This window comes from Oculina patagonica, chromosome 12 (genome assembly GCF_052425735.1).
Source record: "Oculina patagonica isolate OP01 chromosome 12, crgOcupat, whole genome shotgun sequence".
Taxonomy (NCBI): Eukaryota; Metazoa; Cnidaria; class Anthozoa; order Scleractinia; family Oculinidae; genus Oculina; species Oculina patagonica.
The window spans coordinates 5256071-5272097 of record NC_135769.1 but is presented as its reverse complement, the minus strand read 5'-3'; the positions used below and the strand labels follow the sequence as shown (position 1 = coordinate 5272097).

General features: G+C 39.2%; 3 protein-coding genes across 4 annotated transcripts in view; 1 reads left to right on the top strand and 2 right to left on the bottom strand.

Annotated features, from left to right (window-relative positions):
* Positions 1-1116: 1116 nt before the first annotated feature.
* LOC144632532 (hatching enzyme 1.2-like) lies at positions 1117-7692 on the bottom strand. Its single transcript, XM_078491200.1, has 7 exons — positions 7578-7692; positions 4409-4543; positions 3738-3861; positions 3350-3525; positions 2842-3081; positions 1788-1941; positions 1117-1237 (listed from the first exon to the last, which is right to left on the bottom strand). Exons 1-7 carry the CDS (start codon positions 7657-7659, stop codon positions 1117-1119), a joined length of 1032 nt encoding a protein of 343 aa, XP_078347326.1. The 5' UTR covers positions 7660-7692.
* A 1846-nt stretch (positions 7693-9538) lies between these two features.
* LOC144631741 (uncharacterized) lies at positions 9539-15753 on the top strand. Its single transcript, XM_078490282.1, has 5 exons — positions 9539-10987; positions 11759-12112; positions 12773-12935; positions 13996-14119; positions 15060-15753. The coding sequence occupies exons 1-5, from the start codon at positions 9660-9662 to the stop codon at positions 15248-15250; spliced, it is 2160 nt and encodes a 719-aa protein (XP_078346408.1). The 5' UTR covers positions 9539-9659; the 3' UTR covers positions 15251-15753.
* LOC144631718 (uncharacterized) overlaps positions 11450-16027 on the bottom strand; it is a 140779-nt gene continuing 136201 nt past the window's right edge. For both annotated transcript variants that reach the window (XM_078490237.1, XM_078490238.1), the window contains one exon: positions 11450-11462. The gene's annotated coding sequence lies outside the window, so the exon portion shown is untranslated. The remainder of the gene's footprint in view (positions 11463-16027) is intronic.

Genomic DNA, 16027 nt, shown 5'->3' with positions numbered 1-16027 from the left:
GAGGAACAATGTCCCAAGCCCCAAAAACGATAGCAACTGCTACACTTGAGGACCAGTAGAATTACAAGCTGACGAGAGCTGCTACACTACTGGTGCCGTGTGGATTGTGACAAGACACTTGACTGTCACAGAACCTCTCTTTACCGTGAGTACATTTTAATATGGTACATGAGATGGGGACCAGAGACGAATTGTTCGAGCCACTTATCAAAATACGTTGCATCGGTTCCCTTGATGGATATTTTGCACTCTAAACTGTTGCTCGTAGCATGTGTTGAACCTGCAGGTATATTTTGCAGGCTATAGGTAGCATATCGCCGGGTACAGGTTGCCGGGGGGGGGGGGGGGCACTCCCATACATGAGCTATATAGGTATGTGCCGCTGTGAAGGGTATGGTTCTCAAGCAGTTTAGTGTGGGATAGGGTATAGAAATCAGTGAGTTTTGGTCTAAAATAGGGGATCATTTGCCGGAAAACTGATCAGTAGTATGAGGAATTAAGTCCAGAATAGGAATAGAAACTCGGAAAGGGAAGAGACCTTCTTAAACGTAAAAAATCATCGCGGCAACGTTGTTGACAGATGGTTTTTCATTTAAAACAAAAATAGTGACACAGTTCTTAAAATGGCAAGTCTGGGATAGGGTAGCGATTTCCGGTGTTTAGCTATAGTCTAGTAAAGGGTTGCGAAATCAGCTGAACAGGGTCTGGTATAGGGTAAGGGTTTCGAAGTCCCAGCGGCACACCTCCACCCAAAAATATATAGAGTACCCCCCCCCCCCCCAGGACAGGTTGCAGGTTGCAGGTTGCATGTTTCCTGTTGCCTGTTGCAGATTGTACATTGCATGTTGCAAATAGGTTAAAGATTATTAAAAGACGAGTTTCAAAGTAAACATGGCTAAACATAGCCCAAACAATTGGACTACCTTTTCTGAATCAGGTGACATAATTTTCTTCCAAACCGGGTCGCCATTCTCTTCCTAACTGAACATTATCGTTATAAAAAGTGTATCAACCGTCTGCTATACCTACAAGCTACAAAACGTTTTACATGGTTAATTTTACATCAACACTTTGTGGGATTTCGTTCTTTGTTTAAATAACTGGAAAGAGCTGGCATCATTGTACCTGATCAAACGACCACCCATCAAAATAACTTCCATCTGGGTTCTCCTGCAGTCTGATTTTCAGCTGTCGAATGGGACCAACATCCTTGAACGCCACAAGATAATGATCTGTCCTAATGTGAGAAAAAATTAATGACAAGTGATCTTCACTTATGAATGCCATATACACCTCTATAAGAAGGACACCTCTTTAAGACGGACACCGGTGTTGGTCCCATCCCTGTCGTTTTTCGGTCATTTTACTGTAAGTAAACTTCCTATAAGACGGACACCTCTCTAAGACGGACAGTTGGAGCCGGTCCAGACAGTATCCGTTTTAAAAAAAAGTTGACTGTACTTAACCCTTTTAACCCTTTCCGACAGCCGGGTTGTTAAAAAGCTGATTAACCGACACTAATAAATGATTCAAAGTTGATCAAGGTTTATTTTTGTATAAAAGTGTTTTCATTGCTGATGTTTGGCCAAAAATTCTCTTACTTTACACGTGTTTTTATGACCTATTTAGGTGCACTAAATGTTTATCTAAAAAATGCTACTTCGTACTAGGTTACACTTATAAATGCAGTTAGATATTTGCACTCAACTCAACATCCTTTATTTTTGTTTTTTAGTAATAATTTACACAAAAAATTAAATTAATTTATACGTAATTTATTCCCTTACTTTCCAGATTCAAAGTCGTCGTAGTGACCACCTTTCGCAACACTACTCTCCCCAGACCTCTTTCCACCATCACCGATCAGCTCGAGGTATAGGAAGGAATCAGTGCCGTCCCACCAGCCATCACCAGTTTCTACTGTCACCTCCATGTTTTTATCTAAACAATACACAGCAAGATGAGCTACAAAGCTTCTACCCTTTTATCTGCCAGTTTTTCCAAGATTACCCACGTTTTGGTCATGTTGAACTCTTTTAATCCACCATACGGAAAAGATGGCGACTGGTATTTTTACCCAGATTTCTTAGTGCACGAAAAACCTTAAAACGCTAACTTAAACACACAGGAGTTCTAAAAACTTCAAACCGATAAATGTTATTGGTTCAGGGACAAATAGTCCTTTTTACAGTTGCCTGCCAAGTGACCTGGCCTTTGAATGGTAGTGAGGCTGGAGGTGACCTTGCTTTGATACAAACCTCTCTGCTTTATCATGTAAATGCAAACTAGTTAGCATCAAAACAACATGATTAACACAACAAAAGCAGTGAGGTCTGTATCAAAACAAGGTCACCTCCAGCCTCACTTCCATTCCAAGGCCAGGTCACTAAGCAGACAACTGTAAAATGGTCTATTTCTCAAAAGCGTTTCAAAAACAGCATACTGAAGAAAAAAAGACCTTACACTCCTAATAGATACTGAGTGTAAATGTGACATATGCTACAAGGCCGCTATAATTTTTTAATTTTTAATTACATTTTACATTTTACACTTCTTCTATTTTAAAGTCTATATTCTATTGTCATTTATTTATTCATTTATTTATCTATTTATTTATGTTCGAATGAGATTAAATTTCGAAATATTTATTTATGTGACACTTGAATGAAGTCCTTGTTATCATATTATTATTATTTTCTTTTGTGCCTATAGGCCTCGTAATAATTTGTTAAATAATAAAGAAGGATATCTGGATATTGCCTTTGTGAAAGAGAGAAAACGTCGTTGAGCGATAATTAAGATCTATAAACAGAAACATAGCTTTGTATCTTATTGACTTACATAAATCGTTACTCCCCGGACAGTTGTACAACTTATTAATCTTCATGATGTCTGCGGCTGACATGGCGTTTTGGTTACCAAGCACCATATTAGGATCTGACCTCGCTTCTATGGTTACCAGGCCTTCTGATTTAGCGAAGGCTGTCTTCTCGTACTGCATAATAGACTTGAGATCGTAAGGAAAACCCAAATTGTCCATAACCCCAGGTTGGTATTTCTTCATGATTTCGTCCTTTCCCCCTGTGAAATAAATGACATCGTCACTTGTAAGTGGTTTACAGGGATGGCGCAGTGGCGAGAGCTCTCGCCTCCGACCAATGTGGCCCGGGTTCGATTCCCGGACTCGGCGTCATATGTGGGTTGAGTTTGTTGTTGGTTCTCTTCCTTGCTCCGAGGGTTTTTCTCCGGGTTCTCCGGTTTACCTCCCTCCACAAAAACCAACACTTCCAAATTCCAATCCAATACTATTAATCTTTACAGAAAAAGAAAAAAAAATAACATGACATACACTCGGCAATGTTTTCCTCAAAAATTCGTATATAGCTGTCTCTGTCAGGTCTGTTGTGTTCGTGGTAGAACCCCAAGAGATGAATTAACTCGTGTAAAATTGTTCCTTTGAACTCGCAACCGCTGCCAAGAGAAATGACTTGCTTTCCTTCTCGCTTCCCAATTTTGGATACGCAACTGAAAATGAAGCAAATATCACCATAAATTATGCGTTTTATAACGTGCTTTATGTACAAAACTAGACGAAACAGCTAAAAGGGTGCTACAACATAATTTCTAAGCCCATAAGGATGAAATATTGGTTTTGGAGTCACTTCCAAGACAAAAACTGATCTGAACTTACTTCGTCGATTCTCACCCTCCCCTCCCGCCTTGTGCTCATCACCTACCCTGATCCAGCCTCAAAACTAACATAGTCGTTCTGTCCACTCCAGGGCTGAAACCTAACACAAGTTACTGCGTCTAAATCCTGGATGGCGCGTTTTAGCTCTGATTCTGCCTTAGAGTCTAGACCTGTGTCGATAGCAAAAAAATATATATCATGTAAATACTAACTGACCGGCCGGCTGACAAGTTGGCCACCTGGCTGACCGACCGACCGACCGACCGACTGACTGACTGACTGACTGTATTGTATATCTTGTAACTGACCTGACTGACTGACTGACTGACTGACTGACTGACTGACTGACCTGACTGACTGACTGACTGACTGACTGACTGACTGACTGACTGACTGACTGACTGACTGACTAACTGACTGACTGTATTGTATATCTTTTACCTGACCTAACTGACTGACTGACTGACTGACTGACTGACTGACTGACTGACTGACTGACTGACTGGCTGGCTGGTTGGCTGACTGACTGACTGACTGACTGACTGACTGACTGACTGACTGACTGACTGACTGACTGACTGACTGACTGACTGGCTGACTGACTGACTGACTGGCTGGCTGGTTGGCTCGCTGGCTGACTGACTTACTGACTGACTGACTGACTGACTGACTGACTGACTGACTGACTGACTGACTGACTGACTGACTGACACATACCACTATCCGCCACGAAAGGAATCAAGACAACAGTTTTTCCATCTGCAGTAGAAGTTGGCCATTTGTACTTTGAAGAAGTAACAGCTCCCCTCTTAACTGAAACTCTACCGTCTTCTACCAGCGCTTCTTTGGCATCTATAAGAAAACAGTCAAATCACGACTGATTCTCTGTTGTTCTTATTAACGTAAGAACTATGTTTGAAAACCCAGTACCTGATGACAGTTTCAGTACACAGAGAATAAAGGATAACCTTGATAGGTTCATTGTGCCGAGAATATTCAGACAACGAATGACGACTTAGTAAACTGTTATAGGATTTCGGTACAAGTTATACCATCAACAAACGAGGAAAATTTACATACAACGTAGGTCTTAAATACTGTAGATAACGAGACGAAACAAAAAAGAGTTTACTCAAGAGAATAGACAAAGTTCTTGGCTGGATTTTACTCCATTGTTGAGGGAAGGTGCCAGGCGTTTGATGTAATAGAGATGTTTCGCATAAGCCCACTTCATATGCTAATGATCCGCTATTAGTGGATTTAGCAGAAATACCCAGGAGACACGTGAACAGAACTTTGTTGGGCAGATTGTTAAATTGTCGTGATACAAAAACAACCTAGCAGTTGGAAACCTATGGCGTCATCCTAGGCACGTTGTGCTATTCAGACTCTATTTAAACCGAGTTCCCGCAAAAGTAAAGTTGAGTGAACATAAAAAAGCGTAAGATGTTTTGTGGGAATATGACAAAAAATTCGGAAATAAAGATGATATTTGTGTGAGGTAACACGAAACATGCATGAGCGCATACATACACGGTTCGCAAGAATTTTTTTTATCAAAGACTGCGATATCAAAGACTGCGAGTCATGGCCGAGGCGTTAGTTGTTGTTGTTGTTGTTGTTGTTGCTATTCTTTTTTGCCCGTCGCATTTCTGCCCAAAATAGAACGCTTTCATTTTAATTGACAAGAAAATGATTGTCTTGAACAAAAATAACGGCTTGTGCATGTTCCTTTGCAATCAAAACTGGTCTCCTGGGGAATTCTACTAAATCCTCTAATAGCAGATGATTAGCATATGGAATGGTCTTATGCGAAACATCTCTAATATGCCTCTTTGTAATCTTCTCCTATACAAAGAGGCATATTACAACAAACGCCTGGCACCCTCCTCAACATTGGACTGAAATTCAGCAGAGAACTTTCTCTATTCTCTTGAGAAAACTTTTTTGTTTCGTCTCGTTATTTAAAGTATTTTAAACCTACCTTGTATGTTAATTTGAGTTCTTAGCCCAGGCCTACTCTGGGACCCAAAATCGCCTAAAGTCGCCCAAAATCGCCTAAAGTCGCCCAAAGTTGCTCTAAGTTTTCTGTAACAATGCTTTATGGTGTACCATGATGATTCCCATGTACATGTATACCACAACTGTACTTAGGTCGGTCACCTAAAATTGCCTAAATGGTCACCTAAAATTGCCTAAAGTCGCTCAAAATCGCCCAAAGTCGCCTAAAGTCGCCCAAAATCGCCTTAAATCGCCCAAAATCGCCCGTAATTTTGCACAAAATAAGCTAAAATCGCCTAAAGTCGCCTTAAGTCGTCCAAAGTTACGGCGATTTTGGGTCCCAAAGTAGGCCTTAGCCCGTATAGCTTATACCGAAATATAACAGATTACCAGCCAAGTCTTTATTCGATGTCTGAATATTCTCGGACACAATGAACCTATTCGGGTTATCCTTTATTCTCTGTGTACTGAAAAAAGCGTTGAACGTGCTTTTTTGGTTACAAAGGCGAAAAAAAATCCGATCTTCAGTGCCTTGAGGTTGTAAGAGTGCAAAATATCTGTAAACAAAAGTTACTAAAAATGCTATTGCCAACCAAACTACGAGGTGACAAAGCTCTGAGTGGGCGATGGATAACGCCTATTTGATTCTCTATGCATATTCGACTTACAGAGATTTTAATTAAATTTCTACGTTTTGGCTTGAAAGAAGAGGATTTCAAACAAGCTGAAGACGCTTGGCGGCAACACATATGCGAGATGTGCCCGTGCGCAGTTCGTTTGTTGTGGACTGTTGTGTGATGATAAATTTATACAAACAGCCCATGTAACTATGGGTGCTTGTAGCAAAGCGTCTGTTAGTATGAAGCAGACTCTACAAATAAAGCCAGATTTCTTTATAAAACTCTTTCGTTATTTTTTATCAGTACTGATGTCACTGTCAGACACTATAAATTACTGCAAATTAAAGGTCTCCTCCAATGCTCAAAATCAGTTTCCACGGACACCGCCCACGAAAAACATGGGTTTCCTGGAAATACGACATTAACGACCATAACTGCTAAAAAACCAACATTTCTATCCAAAGAAAGTTTACTCTTCTTCATGCAACCATGATGTTAAATGGAAATATTTAAAATTTTGTATTCAACATTTGCTATAGATAACAATAGTTCATTGTTTAGCAGGCCCATCTTATGAACGTGCTTGATAGTTTAGCTGTGGTTTTCATGATCAAATCGGCTTACTTGGCCTTATTCTTGTCAAGGACAACTGTGAAAACCTCTGTGCGCGCATACAAAGTAACAAAACAGATAAACTTTGCTTGTGCGATCTTCGACAGTTTCCCAGCTGCACGCCAACCAGACAGTTATTTTGACCTATTTTATAAAAGATGTGTGTATAAAAAAAGCCGACAGGTCGATTTGTTAAAATTTCATGACATGTAGGCTTGGTTTTTAATGGACACTTCAGGAGAAAAAACATACTGATCAATTCTAGAACTGATTATAATTTATACTTTTTCTCCACGGTTGAGTTGGACGTTAAAAGGAAAAAGAAAACTTTAGTTAAAGAGTAAAAACTGAGAAGCTGGAATTATTTTTACAACAAGAAAATTGACATGTACTTGACCCCGAAAAAACGCTTAATTCAGTGCAAACCATACTGATCACAATCGAACCTACTTAATTTCGATCGCAGATTCTGAAACGCTGAAATGTACATTGTAAATTACTTGAAAGCGATTAACATGTGTAAAGTAACATGGCAGCAAAGAGCAATTTTGTACATTTACACAGTAGTTTGTACGTTCTAAAAATTTAGCACAGCAACTGACCAAATTTTGCCACAGCTTATCATAATAAACAACCAAAAAAATCCTTCCTACCTGGCCTCGTTTCATCGTTTACTGGACTCGCTGCAGCAAAACTAAGCGTTGCCAACAGCAAGATTTCTTTCCACACAAGCATGACAATTTTAGAACAAAGAGAAAAAAGTAACGTCCCACGACGATATACCTGAGCGCCCTGTATGTTAAACACTGCTAATAAACCTCTCTCCTTCTTTTGATGAGCAAAGGGCAGATGTTCCTCTCTTTCAACGAACAATAATGACGATAATAATAACAATACTTAGTTATGAATTTCACTCGTAAGGGAAACTGTGAATGCCGGTGTGCATAAAGTGTTTACTTAAACAACCTCGAGTAAAAACTAAATTCTTAATTACTTATTTTAACTTGCTTGGAAAGGAAAATTTAGGTCAGATCATCAAGATTTATAATACTTTGTAAGCTTAGAACGTTTCCAGGAAACCGAGTACAATTTTCATTACAGGCTTTTTAGGTGAAGGTGTCAAACACGATGAAAAGGTCTTCAGTGAATTCGTTTTAGAGTGTGTGGAATTTTTATCATTACAAACAAATGCCAATCAATGATTAATTGCTTTTCAGTCACAACGTTTGTTGCTAAACAAGGATGTTAAATCTACATTGTAAATTAAGATGCTTGCTACACTTAGATGTGTTAAATAAGAGAATTTCGACAAATGACTTTCTGTTTTTCTAGCTCTGCTAGCTCTGCGCGAAAAAGGCCTGTTCTGGTATCGAATACACAGTAAATAAAAACCCTCGTTTGCGTTTTTTATTTAAAACTGAGATTATTAATTGCTATGATCTGCTATTGCATGTTTAAACAGCTGGCAGATAAAGTTAGCACTTTCTCAGCTTCGTTAGAGCTAGTTTCGTCATACGACATAGGACATGGGACACTATTTACATCCTTCTTTAAACTATGATGACAATTAGAGACTCAATGGTATCATAGCTTGTCGAAATTGTACCAAAAACTTCAGTTCTAAACATTCAGGACGTCCACTCTCTTTGCACTCCGAAATAAGTGGTACCTTGCCCGCACTTATAATAATGCGCTCCATGCTGTTTGACAACCAAATAAATTCTCCCTTAAATTTAAAAAGCTCTATGAATTTCATTCAGAGTTTGTTGAAAAAATTTGATCATAATAGGGAATTGCACATATTATCAAATCCCAAGTATTAAGGGACTGACCATTATTTTTTTGGAGGGGGGGGGGATGAAAAATATTGAACAAAATTGTATGCAGGGCCTGGAAAGACAAAATAAATTGTTTGCAAACACGATATGTATAACAAAATATAGTAAGAATTTCGAAAAAAAATGTTTGCAGAGGTGCATAAACTAAAAAAAGTTTGCAGAGGAAAATTTTTCATCCCCCCCTCCAAAAAAATAATGGTATGTCCCCAAGAACTCTTGCACCGTAATTAAAGGTGCTTTGTTATGGATTAACAGCCCAAATTTTTATCTGTTTCGTAGGAAACCTAACATTAATGATCCAATTTTATTAAAAACAAATGCTATATTGGAGCACTGAAACTGTCAAGGAGCGATTTTGGCAGCGGATGGCTCGGATGGAAATGGTTTGTAACTTGAAAAATTAAGGCTTAGCTTTTCAAATTGTTTCCGGGCGCCTTCAAAAAAATCAATATTTCAAGTATAGCCGTAGTTTGATTTGTATCCACAAATTAAGGTTATATCTCCCATTAGATGTTAAAATAAATTGTTTTTATGGGTTAATTCAGAACAGTTTAGCCCAAAAAGCTGCGAAATCCCCGTGACGTAGTCCCGTTTAAGACCGCAGCAGTAACAGGTTGAATAGAGACCGTCAACAAATCAGTGTTTTGCTCCGACTGGTACCAGAAAAAGCCGGAGTTTTTATTTCAACAAACCTGAACTCAGCCATGTTGGTTGTGTTCAAAATCGCAACATATGCGCCGGGTTACTTAATGAAATCAAAATACCCGTCAGGTAACTACTGCTTGACTTAGTCAAAATTACAATCATCTCTGGAAAGAAAACTTTTAACTTCTATGGTCGGGATCAGTGCTAAACGTGGTAACGCGACGAAGCATTCAAGGACTTAGACACAGCTACATGCTAAGAAGAATTCGTCGCAGATTTGGCCGGTTCTTTCCACGCCGATGGCTTTTCGGGTTAATCACTATTTTCGTTATTACTTTGATCATACGACGCGTGAAGCAAAATGGGTTTGTATTTGAGTTATTTCCGAAGACTTCAACCTCGAAAGAATGGAAAGCGACGAAGAACCTAGCGCCCAGTCTACCAGCTAGAGATTTTGGCAGAGGAGGGGACAGGGGAAGATCAAGATCCGCCAGTGATGAAAATAGTAGCAGATATCATCTTCTTAAAACGACGAAACTTGCAGGTAAAGCGAAGAATGGCGAAATGGCTGAAACAATTGACGTCCGAACGCCTGATTCTTTTGGAAGGGGAAGCGTCAATGTTCACATCTGGAGAGGACTGTGCTGTCCGAAAGTAAACAGTTTGAGACAGTATCCCTTATTTCCCAATTTATCGAAAGAACGTTTGTTACGTCACACCATCAACTCCGGTCCGCTTGGGACCTGGTACGGGCAGAGAATCATGGGATACATACATCCGCCGCACACGGGAAATTACACTTTTCACTTAGATGCTCATGTTTATGCGGAGTTCTGGCTGAGTAAGAAACCGAATACAATAGACGTTGAGTTAATTGCAAAAATTGCAAAAGAAAATAAGGAAAAATCGATAGCAAAACCTATTACAAGCACTTCGAGGAAACTGTATCTCGAAAAAGGCGGTAAGTATTTCTTTGATGTGCTGCACGTGATGAATGGTGGAATGATGCGTCGTGATCATGTGAACGTCACGTGGAAAGTTCCAGGAAGTCAAATGTTTACGGAAATTTCCAGGGAGTTTCTTTCGCCTCTCATAACTAACGAAGCTTCGTTTCCAAACCATGAAGAATTGCTTCGAGCTCCTCGTAGCGTCATTGATACGGAATTAAATGATGCCGATGGGGGAGAGGATGATGAAGATTACGAAGGCATTACAATACCTGAGAAACAAAGCAAACTTTCAGACAAATTTTCATCATATTTTGGAGAAGACTTTGACCTAGAAAATCGATATGACATTAACAACTTCGATCAACTTTTAGACATATCGGAGGAGATTTTATCCGTTTTGCCAAGTTGTTCATATGAGCCCTCATACGCCAAAAAACGATCTTTTAAGCGATTTGAAGGAATTTGGCAAACACATTTTAGTTCCCGTTTCCCAGATGACGGCACAAAAGAATTCATTTGCATCGGGAACAAACAGCGTAAAGATTGCAAAGGAAATGATTTTCTTACCGAGGCCGAAGTGCTGGAACTTGTTCAGATGTTTGTAAAGAAAATTGATGAGAAATATCCAAGGTAAAGGATGTCGGTTTATTTACATAGATAATTTCAAGTAAGTTTACTGTCTTTAATTGACATAATTTCTTCATTATAGTCATTATACACTTGGACCCTAAAAGATCAGTAGCTAGCTTTCAAATCAGTCCTTTATTGACGGTCGCGAGAGAGAAACGTTGTCATCATCATCATCATCATCATCACCATCATCATCAGGCTTTTTGGCGAGGCCACCTAAGTTGTCAATATGGTGTGGCTTGGTCAATCCAGTATCATTTAATTAAAAAAATCAATCACCTTTTTCTTAAAAGTAGGGAGGCTTGTTGAACTAGTGATGGATATTGGAAGAAAATTCCAAATTTTTTTAAGACCTTGCTAGAGCACTTCTGATGGGCACGGCCTGGCAAGGGTTGGCCGGATCAGTGCGTACTCAAGAGTACATTATGCACAAAATTAGAGTAAAAGAACGTCCAAGAGAATGTTATAATGAACTCTACCTTTTCGGGGCAATGCCCTTACAGATTTAATTTCAGTTTCTGAATTATGCACTTCTGCTGAAGCTTAATCTGATACAAAAGATCATTTAGCTAGCTAGTTCAAGGGGCTCATCTTTAGTTAACTGCTCCCTTTTAAGCATATATTTCTACTGTTCTAACACATTATGAGAAATTTGAACGGACTTCAAGTTAGCTAGACTAGTTCTTGCTTATCAGATCTTTGTCTAATCAACGTGCTTTAGCATGGATAAGTTAAAATTTGATTGTTTTTTTTTTTAATTTATGTTTTCAGGAAATACGCATTAAAGGCTATTGTCAACATTGAAAAGAACCATGATGCCCTGCGAGGTAATCGATATCTCCTCGAGATCGTATTCCGAGAGCGAGCTCGGAACAAGATCGTAAAACTATCGGATTTCGTGTACAGATTCCACAACAGTTCGAGCCTGTGTCGACCAAAAGAAGTTACTTGGCAAAGGAAAGTTGCAATAAACGTGATTTTGACTGTCAAGAACCAGGGAGCCTGGGCGCAACACTTTATCAACGAAATGTCCCGGATTTGTGAAGAAACACGTGATGATCACGTGAATATCATCGTGGTGGATTATGGAAGTCAGGACATACATATTGAAGAAGCTTTGAGGAGGTAGGCAAGTATGCTAGATCGGTATACACGTGAATAAGTAAATCAAAACCGACTTACAACGCACATTGCAGTGGAACGTTTGTCAACCGCATGTTAAATCAGTTTTCTAAACTTCATAGGCAATCAGAAGCCAATAATTGTCAGAGTTACAATTCACTATCCGCATAGGGCAATTAATACTATGTCAAAGACTTGCTTTAAATTCCTAACTAAACGCGCCCTCTAAGAAGTCCGATCACTCGATAGTTAGGACCCCATGGCCAAGACTAGCCTAATTTGAATCTCTCGTATAGGTTTTTGTGAAGGTTAGACTTTCTGCTTTAAGTCAAATTTCAAATAGGCCAGAGGAGGGTCTGGCAACTGACCCGAACTGCCCTGCGATCTTCTAGATCGAGCAGCTATATCTTTCGGAATTGTAAGGAAACTTGATTCTTGATTGGCCGAGCAGTGCAGTGGTTTGGTTTGAAAGTCGTCATAAAGGTGTCGGCGAAAAGATTGTCTATTACATCGTTGATTGCAAATAGCAACGGTGAACAAAAGCAGAAAGTGAGTAAAAGTGCTTTGAATTCAATAGACTTTAACCCAAGAGAACTCTACTATATTTAAGATCAGAACAATAGAGCGTTGTCGTGAATTAATACTTTCTTGTCATTTAAACAGAAGTTCTTTAAAGAATTACAGAGTTCTGAAGCGTTCAGGTACATTTCACAAGACTGAAGCTATCCAGTCAGCGGTCAGCACCATTAGTGACCCACACAGCATAGTACTGTTGTTTGATCTCCATCTTCATACGCCGTCCAATCTCTTCAGCGCTGTCAGAAAGGTAACCCTTAATGACTGATAAATTTATTTATTCTCCTCGCCTGTTTTTTTTAGCAGTGAATGCCGTTTTAGTTAGAAGAAGTCCCCGATGTTGATCACAGCATTTCAATAATTGAAGTTATTTTTTAGGTTAGTCAGTTGTTTCGAGAAAGGGTGTCTTACAAATGAGTAAATTAAAAGCGTGCACTACAATCCTGAAATGTGTAAAGGGACACTATCACGAGCTTCACTTCACAAATTCAAGAGCTTAAAGACAAATGAAAACCTACGAATAGTGGTCCAGTTTTGTTTGCCGGTGTACTGAAGCTATAAACAAGTGATATTTATGTGATGCCAGCAGGAACTTTAGATCTCAACTTGAAAAAGTCAGGCTGATGTTTTCAAGTTCTGTTCTTGTGGCCTGGAAAAACAGCTAAAAATTAATAATGACTCTCTTGTTTCTTCAACAACAATTTACTTTATATCTTCATCTTGATTTACTCGGTGCATTTCATGTACAAGCAGACCAATAGTGGGCGAGAAACGGCTGTGTATAAAGTGAGGCTGGGTTTTTAGGGTGCTGGGCATGAAACTTGGCAGTGTCCAGTTGGACACTTACCTCTATCACTTGCAAGAGCAACAACTATTCCAAACTTAAGTTTACATTAAAAGAAACTTAAGTTGTAACCTTATACCGTAGAATTCCGGTTATAAGCCCTGGGCTTATACAACTTCGTAAGGGTTTTTGGGTGGGCTTATAAGCGGAGGGGCTTATATTCGGGAGGGCTTATAAGCGGAAGGAAAAAAAACGTTTCGAAACGAGCCTCGGGAGTGTTGATCGAAATACGTTTTTAAGTTAAAAACGCACAAAAAGGCAACATTTAGCCCTGTTCAGTACTGTCATCCGGTAGAGGGGGGCTTATTCCCGGGGGGCTTATAACCGGATGTATTTTTTTGTTTCCAGGTTGATGGGCCTATAACCGGGGGGGCTTATAAGCGGGGGGGTGGGGTTACAACCGGAATTTTACGGTATATGGAGAGGAACAGTAGCTAAACTCTTTTCTTTTTTCGCGCATGCTCAGCACACAGTGGAAGGGAGAATGGCCTTTACTCCAGTTCTCTTCAGATTAACTTTCTGTGGTAGACCGCTGACCAGTACGACTCAACCCAAAGGCTACTGGGAAACATTTGGCTTTGGAATATTCAGTAAGTCAATATTTGAGTGCACCATTTCAACATGTTGTTTATAAATTATAATATATTAAATAAATTAGAATTTGATTTTATCATTTGTATTAAAAGAAAATGAATGTTGCCTTTTATCAAGACTAATTCGTTTAAGTGATATCAAACTCCAACAGTGCAGTATTGACAATAATGCACACAAATCGTGCATTATTGAAATGTCTTCAGCTTCAAGGCTTGTAGAAGTGGAAGAAAAATATATTCTTCAAATTATCAATGATCCAATACCAAACAAAATCGAAGAGGATAACAACTTGAAGCGCTTTTATGTTCAAAGGTAAACTGCAGCTCAATAAATAGATTTTTGTGTGCGATTGACTTGCTTGTAGTTGCTTGATTGTGAAAGCCATCGACTTGCTGACTGTTTCACTGCTGTTTTTATGAACGACCACAGCTGATGGACGACTTTACGAACCATTTTAAGCTTTATTTCTGTACGGGTTATTTGTGAATTTTATACTATTGATGTTATCCCGTGTAATTATGTACTACTAGACTTCTTTAATACTTTTAAACACAAAGCTTATTGTTTGAAGGTTGTTAAGTCGATGATCGCTTGCAGTGTACTCAGATTGTATATTAAAAGGGTTAGAGTCTGTCCGTTCGTGTTTTGTTGACAAATACACGCACTTGCTGGCCTCACAATGAACTCGAAATTTTCAATACTGCACTCGGCTACGCCTCGTGCAGTATTGAACATTTCTCGTTCATTGTGCGGCCAGCGCGTGCGTGTATTTGTCAACAAAACACTCACAACAGTCTCTAACCCATAAATATATAATGTCAAGTGATGATGATGATGATGATGATGATATTTGAGAAGCCCAGAGGACTGTAGAGGACAACGAAAAATATTTGGTTGTACTGACTTTGTGTTGATAACTACCTTGTGTACTTGCAGGTATCTTCAAGTCAGACTGGGACAGATTCGGAGGAATGAATGTCCAGGACTTTCATGACAAGTGGGGCGGGGAGGACTGGGAAATGATTGACAGGGTACTGTCGGTGGGGTTAGAAGTCGAGCGACTGCGCATGCCCGGATTTTATCACTTCTACCACTCCAAAGATGGAATGTGGGACAAAAGCTCCTAGTCGATGAAAGAATAATCCTTTCCATGCGCAAAATATTTTTGTGCATCACTAGAATAAGGAAGAAATGATTTACTCGCATGTCACAATTTTCAGCTTTTCCCCGTTTTTTCAGCAGCGTTTAAAAATAGGAGGAGATTGGCTTTTTTCGTAGCCTGTTTAGTGTGCATTTCCATTTAGAGTTTTTGGACATAGATAAGAAAAGATAAAATTTTATTGTACACTCCTAAAAAGGTTTTTCAGTGAACAATACAATACAATACAATACAATACATAAACCATTTGTTTATTTCAAAGACTGGAAGAAAAGTGAAATTGAAAGATGGCGTTTCTACAAAGATGTTTTATGTAAATAATCTCGTTATCTTTGTAGGCCAGGACGTGCATTTCCCTTCTTAATTAGAACTTAGATGATCATCAGTCGTGGTGTATCTGTTGACACTCTCCTTTCAAAGAAACGATATTAATAACGAGTTTTCAAAGAATAAAATGTCACAAGTCAGGTACACTGTTTTGCTGAGTACCGTATTTTCTCGATTAAACGCCGGGCCCCGTCGCCGGGTCTCCAAGGTAGAGTGGTAAGTTAGCCTTTTGGTATTTATTTGTGGTGTAATATGCTTTGGTATGATGGCAAGATACATTCATGTCCAAATAATATTCCCTTGTTTAATACATTTTGTTCAAGTAAACTGCACTATTCAAATAAACGCCGGATCCACGGAGCCAAGTTTGAAATAAACGCCGGGGGCGTTTAATTGAGAAAATACGGTAATGTCTTTG

Bases quoted from the DNA above. Each gene is read 5' to 3' on its own strand.
- LOC144632532 (XM_078491200.1), bottom strand. From the start codon at position 7,659: ATGCTTGTGTGGAAAGAAATCTTGCTGTTGGCAACGCTTAGTTTTGCT. The intron at 4,544-7,577 runs GTAGGAAGGATT...GTTTTCTTATAG, and splicing joins AAACGATGAAACGAGGCCAG to ATGCCAAAGAAGCGCTGGTA. The intron at 3,526-3,737 runs GTAGGTGATGAG...CTTCATTTTCAG, and splicing joins AGTTTTGAGGCTGGATCAGG to TTGCGTATCCAAAATTGGGA.
- LOC144631741 (XM_078490282.1), top strand. From the start codon at position 9,660: ATGCTAAGAAGAATTCGTCGCAGATTTGGCCGGTTCTTTCCACGCCGA. The intron at 10,988-11,758 runs GTAAAGGATGTC...TTATGTTTTCAG, and splicing joins ATTGATGAGAAATATCCAAG to GAAATACGCATTAAAGGCTA. The intron at 14,120-15,059 runs GTAAGTCAATAT...GTGTACTTGCAG, and splicing joins ATTTGGCTTTGGAATATTCA to GTATCTTCAAGTCAGACTGG.